General features: G+C 40.1%; 1 protein-coding gene across 3 annotated transcripts in view; it reads right to left on the reverse strand.

The window, feature by feature from the left end:
- KALRN (kalirin RhoGEF kinase) overlaps nucleotides 1-18,388 on the reverse strand; it is a 732,870-nt gene that overhangs the window by 237,918 nt on the left and 476,564 nt on the right. For all 3 annotated transcript variants that reach the window (XM_054043354.1, XM_054043355.1, XM_054043353.1), the window contains exons 15-16: nucleotides 12,436-12,602; nucleotides 2,839-2,958 (exon numbers count right to left, since the gene is read on the reverse strand). In XM_054043354.1, the coding sequence (XP_053899329.1) occupies nucleotides 2,839-2,958; nucleotides 12,436-12,602 (287 nt within the window). The remainder of the gene's footprint in view (nucleotides 1-2,838; nucleotides 2,959-12,435; nucleotides 12,603-18,388) is intronic.

Here is an 18,388-nt window from a genome sequence, read left to right on the forward strand (position 1 = left end):
CTTGATCATTGCCTGTTAGGTTCACTCCCTCTGGGGTACCTGGCATTGGCCACTGTCGGTAGACAGGATACTGGGCTAGATGGACCTTTGGTCTGACCCAGTACAGCCGTTCTTATGTTCTTATGCCTTAGCTTGGCCCCCAGCTTGGGCCCCAGCAAGTCTAAGCCAGCCCTGGCGACCCCATTAAAATGGGGTCATGACCCACTTTGGGGTCATGACCCACAGTTTGAAAACCACTGCAGGAGTATATACTGTACTGAGTAATCCTTTTGTAACGTTTCCTAGTGCACTTTAACATAATACAGTTTCAAAGAGCACTATGTTAAAGAGCACCGGGGAACCTTTAGTGCACACCAGACCAATTCATGCACAACATATTAGTGCACATCCCGTAATCTGCATTATTGCTCCATGTAGACAAGCCCATAGATACAAGTACTCGTTTCCAGTGTTTATTGGATAAACACTGGTTTCATTTATTTTTTGTTGGGAGTGTTTTATTGCTGGTTATCAGTTAAAACCTAAAATCAGAAGCCCTATTAATAATTCATAATAGAATTTGAGCCACCTGGATGAAAAAAAGTTGCACTAGTCTTTGAAGATCTTAGTGATCTTGACTCCCCATGCCTTCTGACATCTAATAATAATGTACCACAATAATATTTCATGTCAGATACATTATTGTAAGGGGAGTTGCAGTCACACCACCCCCGGGGAATGCCAGGAGACAAGAGTACCTCCTGGAGTCCTCTGGCTGTGCTGACTGGAGGAGTAATTTACTACAGTAATTTAAGGCTTTTAGGGCAGCTGCTTAGCTACGAAGGCCAGGGTGTAGGAGGGACAGAATCATGAATCCACACACTCTTCATCCTTTTTCATAGCTATTACTCCCAGGGGGAGCAACAGAGTAGCAGACTCTGCACACCCCTGAGTGCAAGGGCAGCCCTTATGCAGGCTGCCAAGATGAAGAAGTCCCCCAAGTCCTTCCTCCTTCACCTGGCATGTCTGCACGGAGGGGGCATTTTTTAGCTCAATATTTTGATTTTGTTTTTAACCTTCTGTAAGGAAACCCAAGTCTCCTAAAGACACACATAGTCTTTTTTTTCGTTTTTAACTGTTAATGCCAAATTCACACTTGATACATTTATGATCTAATCCCTGAACCAGGAAAGGAGCTTGAAAATGTCTGGTAATATGTTGTTGAATAATGCAATGTAGAGAACGCTATTAGCAAAAAGGATTAATAGTTGGCAGAAACATTTAGGAAGATGTTCAAGAACAACTGGTTGAATTTAATATCCAGCTGCTTTACTGCTGTTAGGGTGGCAATGCTTATTTTAAATACACTTTAAAGAATTTTAAATGAAAATGAATTCAACATCTAGGAAACCTTTAGAGGCCTGTCTCTGCCCTGTGTGCTTTGCAGATCTCTCTCACATGTTGAGCTTTAAACACTATTCATATTTAATCTAGTGTTTCTCCTTTGCAAACTTTCTTCCCCTACAATGTTGTAATCCTTTTCTCCCTGTGTGGCTCGCATTTACCACCGAATACAAGTATCTTCCCAGTGGTAGCAAGCTGTGATACACAGACAGTGTGTATCCTTCCCCACAGTGCTGTCTGCCTAATGCTGCTAAGATCTAATCAGCACAATTCAGTGCCAACCAGCTGATACAGAATTGCCACCCTCCCTCTACCCCAGATATTAAACTCTTGCTTTTCCCGCAGGGAGCAACATCGGTGAAGAGCTGCTCTTTTCTTAATCCTAGCAGAATTGGATCAAAATTGGTTATTTGCAGAGATTATAACCACTAAACCAACTAGCAACACTGATAGCATATGTCAGTTTCCTTAAAGTTTACAGGAACATAGAATACAGTTTCTACTAAGCAAAGTACTCTCCCAAACCTCCCTCTATGGAGATTTTATTTTCATAGCAATTGCAAGTTTGACACTAGCTAGTTTTTTTGTTTTGTTTTTAACACATTTTGATTACATGGGGAGACCTGAGGAAAGCCAGCATGTTCCTTCACCCATGAAAATTGTAACCATTAGAGTAATAATCTAGGGGATTAGACACTCCTTAATCAGCATGAATGGGAGAAGGCAATACATCTCTTAGTAAGTCACCAGTATAATATCAAATGCAATGACAGATGGTAATCACATTGCTTAATGCAGGACTGGAAGATGCTGAGATACTATGGTGTTGAGTGAAATATAAAAACATATTCTATAAATCTCCATACTAGGGCAGTATAACTCTGTGCTGTCCCATAGACAGGGCTTGTGGCAAAACCACAATTTAGACAACAGTTAGTACAAACTTTACTTCTCTATTCTGACAAAACAATATTTTAGGCGAGTTCTTCTTTACTGAACTTCCCCTGATCATTCCAAGACAGCAGAATTAAGTCAGACAGAGATTTCATCTGAGAGGGTGCTTTAATATTCAGTGATGAATATATTCAGAATGGTGGGTCCTGGAAATAATCTCAGAAAGAAACCGACTTTGTGAACTTTTCCTATTTCAAGTTCACTTCCAAGAATTTTAATTTGGTCATAACATTAGCAAAGGAATTACCAGGATGTGTGTGTCTGGAGTTTTCATGAATGCCACTGTTTACATCTGACAGCAAAAGGACTAGCTATTGATGATAAATAATTTATGTCACTGTCAACCTCCTGCTACCTTATGAGGTTAGTGGTAAATTGCCTTTTCAAAGATTATTTTTTCTTTTTCTTCAAGCAAACAATGGTTTGATGTATGCCTGAGAGACAGTCCCATCTATACTGTTTATCTTGGAAAGAGAAGCAAAATGTTCCCATTGGTGTTACCTCTATGGCCAGTTGGAATTGCTCATGTTCTCGCTGGAGCTGCTCAGCTTCTGAAAGGGAGCTTGCGTTGACTAGGCTGGCATTGAGCATTGATTCCCCATTCCGAATCCAGCCGAGCACCTGTACAGAAAGGATATGTTGAAAGGTTATCTTGATCTGATTGTCCATGCAGTCACAGAGTCTCCTAATGATTCAGCCCACCCGAAGAAATGTATTTTGCTTAACATGGTCTGAGTGCGAGTCAATCAGCAGAAGATAAATCCTTGGATAAGGACTGACTTCATTACATAAATAATATTAATTGTCAAAGAGACAAAAGGTCACACTGTAGAAGTTATTGCTTGAAAAATTATAAGACATTGCAGGAGTATTTAGATGGCAAGAAGTGCCCAGTGTCACCTGAAGCTTTGATTACAAAAGTGAATATTCCTCTGTGTAAATGCCATGGGGCAGGAATGCAAAGGGTAACAGGGCAGAGTTCAAATTAGACAGGCTCTTCCACTGCTTTTTCAAATTCCTGTCCATATTTAGGTTTGAAAAGTCACATTTTCACCTTAAAAGCTGCTTTGTTGTACTTACATCTTATTAGCAAATAAAACCGTTCTTAGCAAAGTGTCCTAGAGACCAGGAGCATGATTCTGATCTCACATTTAAATGAAATCAGGGTCAGGCCCATTGACTGTAGCTAGCAATGTGAGCGTTCATGCCCTGTACTGTATTTTTTCAACCACCAAGCTTCTGGCACAGGATTAGATGAAAGGGATGGTTTGTCAGGTCCCATGGAGACGCATGGTTTGGATGCTTCTTAGGAACTGTCTTCATATTTGCTGAAACAAAAAATGGGCCTACTTCTACATGAGAGTTTGACTAGTTTTTATCAAAACATCCCTCTCCCCTCAATGTGAACACCAAGAAATTTGGAGGAAGGTTAGGTATGATCTGGATCACAGTCCAAGATCTAGAACTCAGGCTCACCTCTACTGTTGACCATAGCCATGTCTGAACACATTCTTGATAGCAGTATGCCAACAATTCCTTGACCAATGTGGACAAATTCTTCTATAGACAAGGGCCCATGGATGTTATAAACAAGGAACCCCCTTTACTCTATAGCATGGGTTTGTAACAGTTTATCCCTATCTACACTGGGCAGGAAACCATATTTGCAAACACAGACTTCAAGGATGCTTCTTGATTACATTGTTTCAAAAAGGAGTGTGTCCTGTCTCCACAGTAACCCTAGTGACAGAGAACACTTTTAGGCCTGTAGCTATCCCACCCTGAACTGTGATCTCATTGTCATAGTATTCAGCCTTCCAAAAGTTCTCCATTTATCCTTGCTTGTCCTGTTCATTTTAACTTTCTTGTTTGGACTAGCATGGATCAGGTGGGGCACAATGAGGTATTCCTTCAATTTGCACTTAACAACTGCAGTTCAGGTCCACTTCTGCTTGATTTCAATGTGCATTGTGTCTTCTTACACATTTGCACCGTGTGCAATTTCCATCTTCATTCTCTAATCTTACTCTGATTCTTATTCTGCACTTGTACAGTTTAGCCCCTTTGCTACGTAAGTATATTTGCACTTATCTAAGAATAATGCAAATATGCTTGATAGTCTCTTGGACATTAATTTTCTCAAAAATGTAAGTGAACAATTCCCCCACCCCAGATCATTATGGGCCCAATCCTGCTACCTTTACTGATGTTGAATAGTACACTATTCTGCAAGTAATCCCACAGGTTTCAATAAGGGCTTGAATCAAAGCCCACTGAAGTCAGGAAATATCTTTCCATTGGCTTCAATGGTTTTGGATCAGGTTCTTAGACTACTTCTGGAGTAAGGCAGAATTGGGCTGTATGTATATGTACGACAGATTTACCAGAACATTTTTTTTAAAACAGTAGAAACGCATTCTGCTATTTTAAAACATTTTGTCCAAAAATAATCACTCAAACTGCACAGGTAAGTTCCTGGATAAATTTGCCTACAACTCTTAGTCCTATTTTCTGTTAATGTAGCTGCAAATTATTGCAAGAAATCCAGCCTTATTTGGCAAGTTGTTACATCCAGTTCACAAATTCACCGGAAATCCTTACTACCCAATCACTTTCACAAATGTAGCTCATGAGCTATACAGCTTTGAAATATAGTAACTTTGGTTTACCATTCTAGATAGCAATTTATCTTTTGTTCCCACCTCCCCCACAGTGATTAATTCAAGTGCCTTAAAGGAACCATTTTTTCCCCTCCCTATATCATACATCACCCTCCTCACAGCCATTTGCCTCCCTCTGGGATAAGGAAATTAATTGTCCCTAGGAGGAAAAAAGGGAACGAGTCTACACATGTAGCTGACCCTAATTTGTAGAAAATAGCATTCTGCTCAAGTCAGCAGTAGGGCAGTCTTGATCTATCAGCTCTCTCTCTTTCATCAGCAGGTGCTACTGTTGCTGTGGGAAACACAACAGAGATTCTGAGAAAAAGGAAAGGGATTATCACACAACAATCTTTTTGTCTATGATTTTGTATAATCCCCCAGCCCATGTGTTACAAACTACACTGCACCAAGAGTTGAATCTCTGTCTCTTTTAGGAAGGAATTAACTAAAGGATCACCATGGCTGGACAAGATATGAAGTGACAACAGCATGGACCAGCAAACACATTCACGGTTTTGCTGAACTCCTGGCTGACCTGGGCCGGTGTGATTTTTTTACAAAAAGGAATATTTCTTTTAGAAAAGCAGTAGCTGAGCACAATCATTCTTTTTTAAAAGCGATCAGAATGTCATAGGGAATTTTAGGAAGCAGCCTTCATGTATCAAACCTTTATGCTGAAATTTTCTAAAACATTAGATTTAGATGCAGAATTATTTTAGGAATTTGTCTCTCTAAATCCCCTCGACAGCTTCAGAAACCTCAGCCTTAAAAGTCAGGTTGACTGTAAACATAGGCCAATGGACGGGATGACATAATAGGACTTACTTTCTAACATCTGTGGTAATGAGATATCCTCCATGTACTTGATCGCTCTGTGCAACAACCACCTTGACTCAATCAAATCAGTAATTTGCATCTTAAAGCAGAGTTCTGTTCTTCCGTCTTGTCAGTCATGTTACGTTTACACAATGGCTCTGAAAAAATCTACTTTACAAAAATGGCAAATGTCTGACCTAGCCCAATAAACACTGGAAATTTAAGTGGTCTGCCCTGTCACTCTGCCCTTCATCTGTCTGAAAGCAGGTGAACACACATACTATATGTGCTGCAACTAAAAATGGTTAGCGGGGTTAGGCATGGCATTTCAGCCTTGATTCTTCATTTCCTGGAGTCTGTTGGCTTCATTCAGAGCTCTCTCCTGCGACACTTTTAACCAACATTTTTGGTTAAATTTTCTTCTCATGAAACTGAGTTACTAACAATATTGATGAAAGCCAGGTAGAGTACCTACATGGCTTAGGGCAGGCTCTTCCACTCAGCTATACTGTGAACATGAGTCTGTTCTGATTGGTCAGGTAAGTCAAAAGGCATAATTTCTGCTCCCTAATTAGAAGAATGCACAAGTACTTAAAGTGCAAATATTCATGAATGTAAATCAGTAAAACTCAATCACTTGTGAAAACCATTTGCATGAGCAAAATGGATTTGTTAAAAATTGCAAGTTGAATATTCACAGATGTTTTGCAGTATTCACTGACATCTGGTAGTAACACACTATGCTACTCTACCATCTAGTAGCAACACTAGTCTGCACTCTACTTTCCACTGATATCTGTGTAAGGAAGATTTGGGAAGCAGCAGGAGGAGACAGAAAGGTCAATTGTATACTGTACATTCTAATCATCCTCAGATCTGTGGATCCTATGATTCTCCTTAATTTCAGTGGAAACTAAAACTTCATGCAGCTCTGAAAATGTACTATCTAGTCTTCAGAGAGACAAAGCTAGACCCTGATCCTGCAAATGTTTACAAGTCATGTTGTTAAAGAGAAGCGTGTATGTAAATGTTTGCAGGATCAAAGCACAAGTGCTTTAACTCAGTGCCTCACTGATCCTCTCAGCTTCCCTCCTGTTGTTAGTATTTTAACATACTTTTTTGCTCTGTCCCATTTGCTTAAAAACAATAACAGCCATTGCCCCCATGGTCTAGAGTGTCTATATTTAGCACACCTGATCAATACCAGCTAAATTAATTGCCTAAGTCTAAATGCCAACTACTTTGAAATCAATATTTTTTTCTGCTTCACCGACTTCTCACAAATATAATTGTCTTTTATGTTGCCCAAGTTAACCAAACAACTGAAATAAACAACTCAGTAATAATGATTACGAGAAATATTCTAAGCGTCTAAGTCAGACTATAAATCAGAGCTCACTTTATATGCACTATAGCTTGTTGGAAGTTTACCAGCAATGTAAAACCTTCCATCCTGTACTCACTGTCTTCATTTTTCAATTCAGATTTGTGTATCCTTATATTTACAGTCAGAAAGCTTCAACAACAATTTCTGAGTTTGTAAGTAATGTAAAGAGTAGCCTTGTCATCACCACTCCTAATTGTGATGCTGAATAATTTTTGATGTACTGTAACATTTGCAGTAGTTATTAGAGCTAAGAAGGGAAAATCACATCTGATGACTCAGGGTTTCAGGTGATTAGAAAGTTAGGAAGGACATTTTTATCCCTATATACACTGTTGTATGATCAACAGCCTAGCTTTGGCTGGGGGAAAGGGCAGGGCTTAACCTTTCTTTGAAGCACCAGGTACGGATTGCTGCAGGCAGGATATAAGAACTGATGGTCTGAACAGGTATGACAAATCCTTTGTTTTGAAGCCTGTGCAGTAATTATGTAAGTTTCTAATCTAGAGTTAATCATCTTCACCTAAGCATCCTCATTTTTCTCCTTTCTAAAGCTTTGTACAAGTACTCTTGTGAAGTTGTTTGTAAGCAAAACTTGCACACAGGATAATTGTGTTAATTAGTATCAAAAGGAAGAAGATTTAAGCTACAAAAATGCTACAGTAATCTTCTAGTGGGTAATTTACAACGTGAGTAGTAGAGATTAACCTTGCTATTTGGTGTATTACTAAAGTCTCATTTAGCATAGCCCACCTTTTCTCATTTCCTTTCCTCCATGAATACTCATATTGTGTACAGACACATATTAGACTCTATCGCATGCCTGTTCCAGCTGCAGGACCAAAAGGAACGTGAGGCTCAGTCAAATGCCCTCGGTCTGGTCTGCTTTATCCCATTTGTACCAACATGCCAGTTAACTGCAAGCTGCAGGCACTCTTGGATCAAAGGGCCGCAACATTCAAACCAGAACTTTGATGGCATCTGCTTTTCTCTGTGACTGCTTCATTTGCTCCTTCCTTTAAATGTTCAGCATCTCCTGGTCCTTCTTTTAGGGCCTTTTCCCCAGTGCCACCTTCTACCTCCTCTGGCAGGCCTGGTACCTCTCAGCTTCTCTTCTCTACTATCTCTTTCATCTCCCTGCAGTTTATCAGCTTCTCGTGATCCAACCCCATCACCCAGTCCACCTGATTTCACCCAGACTTCACAATCTACCATCCATAATGGCTGCAGAAGCGATAGCATAGTATAAACTCTTCTTTAACAGGGTGCAAGAGGCATTCCCTTCACCCCATGGTGGTTCAGCTCAGCTGGAGTTTCTAGGACTGCCAGTGGTGCTAGGATCTCCTGGTCCATGTACTCCAGGAGCTAACTGTACTCAGGATTGCAAGGCAGGGAAAGGCGCCTTGTATCCTTCCCCCAAGGCCCGGTGAGCAACCGTGCAGTTAGCCACAAACATACTCCATAATGTTTGCTGAGAACTCTGATGGCACAAACATATTCACAAATGCTCATCATTGCTTATAGAAATGTACAGTTCTCAGCTTAGACTGTCTAAACTTTTTTTACAAGTAATTTTTCCACCACAAATCTTTATTTTTTGTGTACATCTAGCAAGCAGAGCTTTTATTTGCATATCCAAAGCTTCCTTGAGTATCCACCACAGCCAGGGCAAAAACCAATCACAAAGAGCCTTTTTCTCTGTGCATGTGAGTTGGAATTAGGACTGGGAAATGTTTGGAGGTGAACATTTACATATTTTTTATCTGGTTTACAAGACCTGTTCACAAATTGACTCAGACGTACATGGTACTTAATATTCTTTTAATTAAAATTTTGTATAGATGCTTCTAATATAGCCCCAAGACAATTCTCTGATCACTCTCCTATATTAATAGACTCGCTATTATCTGGGAATGTGCAGACAGGCTAACACTAAGAGATGGCCTTTAAACAGACATTTCCTACAAATTGCAGATTTTATCAATGTTGTTGAAGTGGAAATTAAATATTTCTGGAGTTAAATAACCCCCCTAAAAAGCAACAGAGTCCTGTGGCCACTTCATCGGATGCAGGCATTCACCCACGAAAGCTTATGCTCCAATACATCTGTTAGTCTTAAAGGTGCCATAGGACTCTCTGTTGCTTTTTACAGATCCAGACTAACACGGCTATCCCTCTGATACATAACCCCCCTCAGGCTCTCCAAAAAGGCCCAATCATTTTGCTTATGACTGAAAAGCAGTAACAGTGGAACCCTCTTAGAGCAAAGCCATCTCTCCTCTGCAGAATGATTTCACTGTAAGCAGAAGTTTCACTATAACTGTAATTACAATGCACTGAAACAATTAATTAATGGAGATATCCCATCTCCTAGAACTAGAAGGGACCTTGGAAGGTCATCGAGTCCAGCCCCCTGCCTTCACTAGCAGGACCAAGTACTGATTTTGCCCCAGATCCCCAAGTGGCCCCCTCAAGGATTGAACTCACAACCCTGGGTTTAGCAGGCTAATGCTCAAACCACTAAGCTATCCCTCCCACCAATTATCAACTTCTGTTCCAACTGGCTGCCAGCATTGCATTAAAGGGAATTTCTTTTAATCTTATCTCCTTAATACTATCCTGCTATTACTTCTGCATAAGCCTTCCACGTTCTATGGTTACAACAGGAAAAGGGGGGGGCGGGGGGGAGAGGGGACACATCCTTGAGAGGCTCTCTTCCTTAATATGAAAGATTTTGTGAACCAGTGATCTATATTATTTCCACTCTGTTTCAGGTCACAGAGCATCACACTTTGAGATATTCTACTTAAATGGCTCCAAACATGTATCCTCTTGGCATTCAAACCTGTGAAGCATGTGATTTAATGCAGAAACCTTTCCTAAATGAGACTTAAACAGATACAGACAGGAAAAAGATTTTGGATTTACATGAGCCATTATGTTAAAATGCAAACATATGTACGTGTTCCAGAACTTAGCCTAGTTTGCTGTTTCAGCACAATTTTACCAGAGCTACAGTAGGTGTCTGTGGCAACCAAATCTCAATTGACTCTCAAGAGCAAGTGCAATTTGGTAATGAGATGGAGACCATTCATTGTCTCAAGTGCTCTAAAAAGTGAAGGAAATTTGGACCAGACCAGCAATGAACAACAAGCTAAAATCAATATATTTTCCAATTTCACTAAGTGGTTGTGACTATTACTCATCCCCTGGGAAACCAAATACAGCCACCTTATGATAGGGCACAGATATATTTTAATTTGGCTCTTTTCAGGGGAAACTAGCTACAGTAACTGATAGGTTAATAAGGAATAGATTTTTCATTATTCAGCTGAACAAATACAATGATTCTTAGCCAAAGGCTTGCTGAAAGGTCACAGAGTAATGAAGGCTTTGATGGTTCAAATACTGTTAAGGAAACACTAATTCAAGACAGCTATTTGTGTTCCTCTTGCAGAAGTTAGACAGTTCAGTCCTATCACTTAGATTTTTAGATGTTTGGTTTGCAGAATATTCTAAGGCACAAGCCTGTGAATGAAATTAACCAATCCTTGCTTCTGAGACCCACAGCTTTAGTTATCCAGAGTGCAGCCATCACTTTATTTCTCTAAAAACTAATGTTGTAATAACAGGCCTAACCCAACCCCTTTTAATGTCAAGTGAAAGACTCACATTTACTTTATTGGGACTTGGATTGGGCCCAATAATAACAACATGTATTTCTAGAGTTTCTGTTGGGTCTGGTACTCTAGGTTCTAAACCAGTGCTGCTGTGAGCCATTAAATAGCCACTGGGTTTCATTTCAGAATTGGCTACATTGCAGTGAGTGAGATGCTTGTTGTAAATATAGTGTGTGAAATATTTTGGGTCCCTATAGAAAGAAACGCACTTTATAGACAAAGATATTATTAATAAAATAGAGCCTTCCATTCAGAAGGGTTCCAAAGCACTTTATAAACTCCACACACTTCATGCTGCCACTGGAATGCCAGGTGACTACATTTTCAAAATTAAAAACTAGGAGACTTTTCTGTTTACATTTTTTAAGCTTGCGAACGACTCATACAAAAGTGCACTTTTTTTTAAACATGCACAAATGTCGCAACTGCCAGCTTCTGACTCAGTAGCGCCAAGTACATATTTCTCAGAGTGAAGGATTTTTGCCAGTAATGTAATGTTCTGAATCAGTTTCTCATGAAACATTGAACAAGTGTAATTAACATTCACTTTGTCCAAAAGAACAGCTTTGATAGAGTCTATGCTCATTTGACTTTTCTCTGCACTCTTAACATTGAACACTTGTTCCACTGAACTCTTTTTTCCTGGTAAACACAGAGCATCTTTTACTCCCTAAAGTAATGTCATGAACAAACATTTGTAATTATTAAAAAAATAAACACCAAACATTTTCATTGACGAAATGGAAAACTGGGATATTTCAAGTGATCAGAAAGACATTCCTGGGGCATTCTATGAAAAACCCAGACTGCCCCATTAAACTAGCACTTCACTGAAATGCAGCCACCTCTGGAGTGAAAAATTGCAGCTGTACAGCAGCATGCAACCGTATAGGACAGCAAGTGAGGAAATATTACACATCCAAATGAAGCTACTGGGAAATTTAGGTAGGCAAAACACAACTGACTGAGCTTTAATGTAATTGGGACTAGCAGACTAACACCCTAAAATTGTGAGATCCTAGGTTAAAGACTACAAATAGTCAGGGTTCTACATCTTAATCAAAGATGGTAAACTTGCTTGAGCTCCCCACAGATCAGTAATAATGCAAAAAATTAAGTAAGGAGGCCAAACTAGAGTGGTGTCAGCTTTAGACCTGGGCGCTGAGATATCCACTAATGAGACCAATGATCCACAATGTTTTCAGTTTGTACCCCAAATCCTTATATTCCCAGAGCACATTGTGTTCTGAAGAACACCCCAATCTAGAAACTATGGGGTCAGTTCTGCATGGACGGTGAACATAACTCCCATAAATATTCATGGGGTCTTGCACATGCACAGAACATGGAACAGACTCCTCAGTTACTTGTAAAGGGTCATTTTAGAACCCGTGAATAGATCAAGTACTGCTAAAGAAAAGGATTAACACTCCATACACGTAAAGGGAGGCAATTTGACAGAAATGGTTTTAACAGCCTGCACGTACTGTAATTGCTTTCAAGACACGTTTAAGCCACCACAAAATGGTTTAATGGCTGTGGTAGAAAGCCTGACCTGCTTGACCTCAGCCTGTAGGTGCCGGAGCTGTAGGCACTGCTCTAGCCGTTTGTGAGTCTGATCGGCGTTAAGCTCTAGCTCATGCTGTTTCTCATGAAGGAACTCCAGCAGCTCTTGCACTTGTGTCGCAAGATCAATGTCCTTTTCGCAGATTAGTTCAATGCCTACAACAAAATGACATACAGAGAGAGAGAGAGAGAGAGACAATTTCATTTATTTGCAATTCCTTTTGCAGCACAATTCTGCCACCCGTCACATTGATTTGAATCTCTCTTGATTCTTGGTAAACCCTCACACAAACAACATATGGTTTACCCTGATGCACATATTTGTTGAATCCTATGACTGTATTGTCCTGTCTATCACTGTGTGTATCAATAAAATGACGTTTCTGTGTTGATTGCTCCTTGTTTTGCTCATCTGAAACTGTCCATACGGAAATGATTTGACTACAGCTTTGGTGATGTGGAACTGGGAATTTTAAAAAATACTTTATGAATTTTAACAAATCAAAGACTAAAATACTCCCCCAGCCTTATGTTATTTCATTAATCAATATCTTATAAACACATTCTTTCTTTGAAGAAAGAAAGAAAGAAAGAAAGAAAGAAAGAAAGAAAGAAAGACTCCTGTCCTCAATTTAGGATGGTAGTTGGGGGCCCACAATGTGGAGTGTGCCTAAAGTCTGTCTAGGTTCTTAGGGGACCATTAACACTCTTTTAATTTATACTATCCTTTAGGTTGTTCTCAATTATACCATGTGTCAAATTATTCCCAAACCAGCTCTAGAACTGGAGGCCTGAAAAGGTGGCTTAGTGCCCCCTTCCCCAATCCCTCAAAGTCCAGCATTGAATATGCTCCACTGGACCAGAGGATCTGGCTCACTGTGTAACTGTCCCAAGAAAAACAATACAGAGCAGTATACTATCCTCTTTGATTTGCAATTTCACCAGTGTAACTGACAGACTTTGGCCAGAGTCTTTATTTGACATTCCACACTACTGTAATCCATGTAATCATAAATCAGTAAGGGCCTGATCCTTCTCCCATTGAAGTTATTTAGAATGTTGTTATTGGCTTCAACAGAAGCAGGATCCTAATAATTATAATAATCAGATTCAAGTAAGTGTGAGAAAACACTGCACTGTTCTCCAAAGCCATTTGATTATATAAAATAAAACAAGATTAAAAAAAGGACGCCGCCCCTTCCCCCCCGCGACTGAAAGCTGTTGTACAGGAAGCAAGGAAATTATGTTTCGAGGCATTTAATGTGAAGCATCTTTTCTATGTCCCAGAGTTCCATGACTTTTACCTTCTGTCACAGTGATATCAGCAGAGGACAGAATTAGAAACCAAATCAACCCTGTGTCAACCTACCTTGTCTCTTCCAGTTTCTGGTTTTATCATGAAAGCCACATCGGAGTGAAACTGATTGGCTGATTCTCTTTCCCAGCCAAAACAAAACAGCTTCTTCATTACCAAATAAGGTGGAATGGCCCCAGGCTTCACATTTAGGGTCTGGAAATTTAATTTATGCTCCCATTCTTGGGAGTGAAGTTCCTTCTAACTGCCAGACACCATGCACATTTGTTATAATTAGCCTGCATATGGTACTGTGTCCTTAGGACATCGCTGGTGTTTTGTATGCTTGACTTCACCATGCCTATTTGATATTAAACACACAGTTTTCCATCATGCACACTCGACTGATGTAGTTTTGACTGTGGTAACTCATCAGCAGCAACCAGTAAACTGCCTAGGATGTTATCCAAGGGCAGACTGCTCTCCCAGTGATGAATGATTTGCCCTTTCTTGTTTGCCACATGTCACACAGATTTATGCCACATTGCCGGCATATGCAATGAGAGAGCTCGTTCTTCTCAAAGGTGGATTTGTAAAATAGAAAGCATTTTTACATTGTATTTTTGGAATAATTTCACACACAAAAGTCCTCACCCGGAGGTTTGTGATATGTAAGCACAACTGTTTTTTCAATAAACTGAACGCAGTTACTGAAGGGGATTTCAACAGACTGGTATTGAGTGGAGCATGCTCTTAAACAGATTTATTAAAAAGAGTAGCCACAGGTACAACAACATAAATACGCCACAGCTCTCAGTTATAGTGGCATAAATCTAGAGAAACAGCACTGAAGTGACTGGATTTACTCTGAATTTATGCTGGTGTAATTGAGAGCATAATTTAGTGCATTGTACAATCTATCTTCCTACCTACCTATCTATATATCTTTTCTTTTATCCTTTGGATAACTACAGACCTTTTAAATTATACACATTCATATAAGGCCTGATCCAAAGTACAGTGAAGTCAACGAAAAGACTACCATTTACTTCAACAGGCCTCTGTTACACACATTCTGCCTATGTTTTAACCAATTAGGATATTATAAAAAGCCTAATTTGCCAAAATAAGATGAAATCTGAAAAAAAATCCACCCACATAGTTAATTGATAATTTTAAGAAAAGGCCATTCTGTTTGCATAGATGCCAGAAGTCAAATTTCTGACTTGAATTCTAATTTTTAAATAAGTAGTTATGCTAGCTAGCACAAGTACTGCCCAAATTCTATTAGTGGTAGCAACATAACCAGGTCTTAACTAAATCACTGAATAACCTTAAATGTATTAAAAACATTTTGTGACAAAATCTGTGCTAAACTTTACAGATGAAATGCATTTATGTAAATTGAAAATAGCTTCCATTAAACACTAAAATCAAGGAAAAAATAAATACATTTCCTGACTTATAATTACACAAAATGTGTTTTGTGTAATATTGAGCTGTAGCTTATAGAGAAAGATATCATGAGACTTCAATTTCAAAACCTCTTAAGCAGGGCCGGCTCCAGGGTTTTGGCTTCCCCAAGCAGCAAAAAAAAAGAAAAAAGCCGCGATCGCAATCTGCAGCGGCAATTCGGCGGGAGGTCCTTCGCTCCGAGCGGGAGTGAGGGACTGTCAGCCGAATTGCCGCACGTGCCGCCCCTCTCCAGAGTGGCCGCCCCAAGCACCTGCTTGCCAGGCTGGTGCCTGGAGCCGGCCCTGCTCTTAAGTTTGAATTTGCCAGATAATAAAATCACTGAACAGACTGAATAGAAATTTCTTTGTATAATAAGAATCACTCTCACTCAGAGGGACTTATTCCTGTGCTGATTTAGAACCCAGTTGAGGAATGCATCCTAGTTCAAGAAAGCACTTCAGCACATACTTAACACTAAGCATGTGCTTAAGGCACACTGAAGCAAATGGTTAAATAATTAAAGTTAAGTACTTGTTTAAGTGCTTTTCTGAATAGGAATGGATCTAAGCATGTGCTAACTGGAGTTAAACCAAGGCTTTTACAGTCCGAGCACTCCCACTGGGGTAGATCCTTAGCTGGTGGTGTAAATTCTTATGGCTCTATTGGCTACATCAGCTGAGGATCAGCTCCAATGACTTCAGTAGGATTGCTAGGGTGTAAATCAGCACAGAAATGGGATTTATGGGCTAAATTAAGTCTTGGTTGAACTCCACTGATTTCACTTGGAGTCACATCAAGGATGAACGGACAGTATCTTACAGAAAAAAAAAGAGTGATATCTTAAAGTCGGATTGCTGCACGATTACTATCAGGGGATAACATCTTGCACCACATATGTTCCCATTGCCTTCAGTAGGGCTATTTGCAGTGTGAGATACTATTCACTATGAGTACGGGATCATAATCTGGCCCTCACAGAGCTGTGTTGCAACCAGTGTGACTTTGTTTTTTTACTGAACAATTAGAAGCATTCTTCAGAAAGGTTAAACAAAGTCAGCCTTCGTGTCCCTGCAACATCCATTTCCTAAACCAGAAATGAAATCACAACTTGAAATTAAATGAAATAGATTTCTATTTCCTTTATAATGAATGTGGCTGCTATGGTGACGCAGGTGAATGGCACTAGACTGACAGCCCTGGATACTACAGGCCTCTTTCTATTTGTGCACATAACAAGTATGAGATGGGTAGCAACAGTGCAGACTTCCACAAAATTGCCTTATCAATGTGCTATCAGTCCTGACCTAGACCACACCACCTGACTGGTTGGAAGGGCAAGCAGGCCAGCTCTTAACCTAGTGGCAGCAGCTCGCTGGCTGCTCAATGCTCATGCCCGCCATTGTGCCTGCTTTTCAATGCTCCTGCATTGCACCCAGCCTTGCCTCTGTCCTGCCCCTGCCTTGACCCCCTCCTTGCCTGTTACCTTGCTTGCTCCCATTCCTAAGTTTTGGCTTAACCCGTAGCTTTGACTTCTGACTCCAACTTGACCCTTGGCTCTGGTATCCAGTCCCTGCCCTCCAGTTTGACCCTTGTCTCTGGCTTCTGAACAGTGACTCCGGCTTGACCCTGGGCTCTAGCTTCCAACTACTGACAACCATTATGCCTGATAGCCACTCTGGCCACTAGGGTAGACCGCCCTTGTCCTGGTCAGGTGACAATTGGGCTTGGTGTGAAGGTGGTTGTGCGCTATTTAGTGGCCTCAGATATACAGAAGGTCACACTAACTAGATGTTCTGGAGGGGGCGGGGAGGTTGGCCTTAAATGCCATAATTTGAACTCTGCGCCAAGATTTTCCAAAAGTGACTAGTGATCTTTGTCCAAATTAAGACATCTTAAAGGGCCTGATTTTCAGAGGGTAAATGCACAGAAAGTTGTGAAAATCAGACCCCTTTAAGGTGTCTCAAATTGGGCACCCAAAAATATCACTAGTCATTTTGGAAAATCTTGACCCTTGTGTTAAGCTTTAATTTCTTTCAGAGATGTCATCTCACCTCAATGGCAGAGTTATAATCAAAATGGAAAAATGGAATGAAGACCAATGCATGTGAATTAACAATTGTAGCTTACTAACAGCTCTTGTCCTTTTGGTAACACAAATATATGAGTAGTATTCTCTAAACATATAACTCTTTCCTGAAGGACATGCATTGTTAATGGAGCCCAAAGACAATTTAGATGAGCTACAAAATCACTGAGAATACAACATGACTTTTAGAGAGCTCGTATGAACTTATAAAAATGAAAACCTTGTTGAAAACAAATATTCTTATAGTGAAATCAGGTTAATCGAGGCCTGGTTTATCCATGTGTGTCAGAGTAGAGCTTTGGTAAGAAGCAAGTTGTTACCAGTCCCATTAAGAGTACATTTGCCTGACAGACTTGTTAGCCTAAAGATCTCTGAGCCAAATAAAAAATTATCGTCAAAACTGTAAACGCTTAGTTTGTGGCTTCATTATCTAAACTTTCAGATAAGTTCTTATTGCAGCACTAGTGATCATGTTCAATAAGAAGCAGTGATAACTGTTGATTTTCAAAAAGTCCCATACTGAGTTTGCAGCTCCGTCAGTAAGAACAATTGGCTTTTGACTGGTAAACTGAACAAACTTGATGTAGAATTCAGTGAGAGGAAACAAAATTCAATGCAATTTTTATTGAGTATAACTGTCCTTTATTGAAATAAGAAAAGTTGTCTCCAAAGAGCAATTACTGTCCCTTACTTTGCCATCCTCCCAAAATTCTGCATTCCCTGCAAAACAGGTATGAAAAGAACCTTCAACTAACCCCTATTATTCTGGATCCTCAAGAGGTTGTGGTTCTTTGGCTTTGGAAGCAAATGATTTTTCTTAGATACACATGGACCTCACACTGGGAGACCGAGGTAATATTTTAAAAATATTTGAAAGATCTCATCCATTTAATCTCTGTTCCATTGTTTGTAATCCAGAGAAGTTGTTTCTACTCTCCTGCAGCTTGGGAGTTCCAAACAAACACAGTGAGTTTTTCCCAGACCAATCCACTAGGGTCCTGTCTGTGCTCTGCTCTGGATCACAACTCCCACGCCTTCTACTCCCGCCTGTGCTCTGCTCCACATCCTGTACCTCCCAGGCCATAGTCCTCTGATATTTCCGGGAAG

This window comes from Malaclemys terrapin, chromosome 11 (genome assembly GCF_027887155.1).
Source record: "Malaclemys terrapin pileata isolate rMalTer1 chromosome 11, rMalTer1.hap1, whole genome shotgun sequence".
NCBI lineage: Eukaryota > Metazoa > Chordata > Testudines > Emydidae > Malaclemys > Malaclemys terrapin.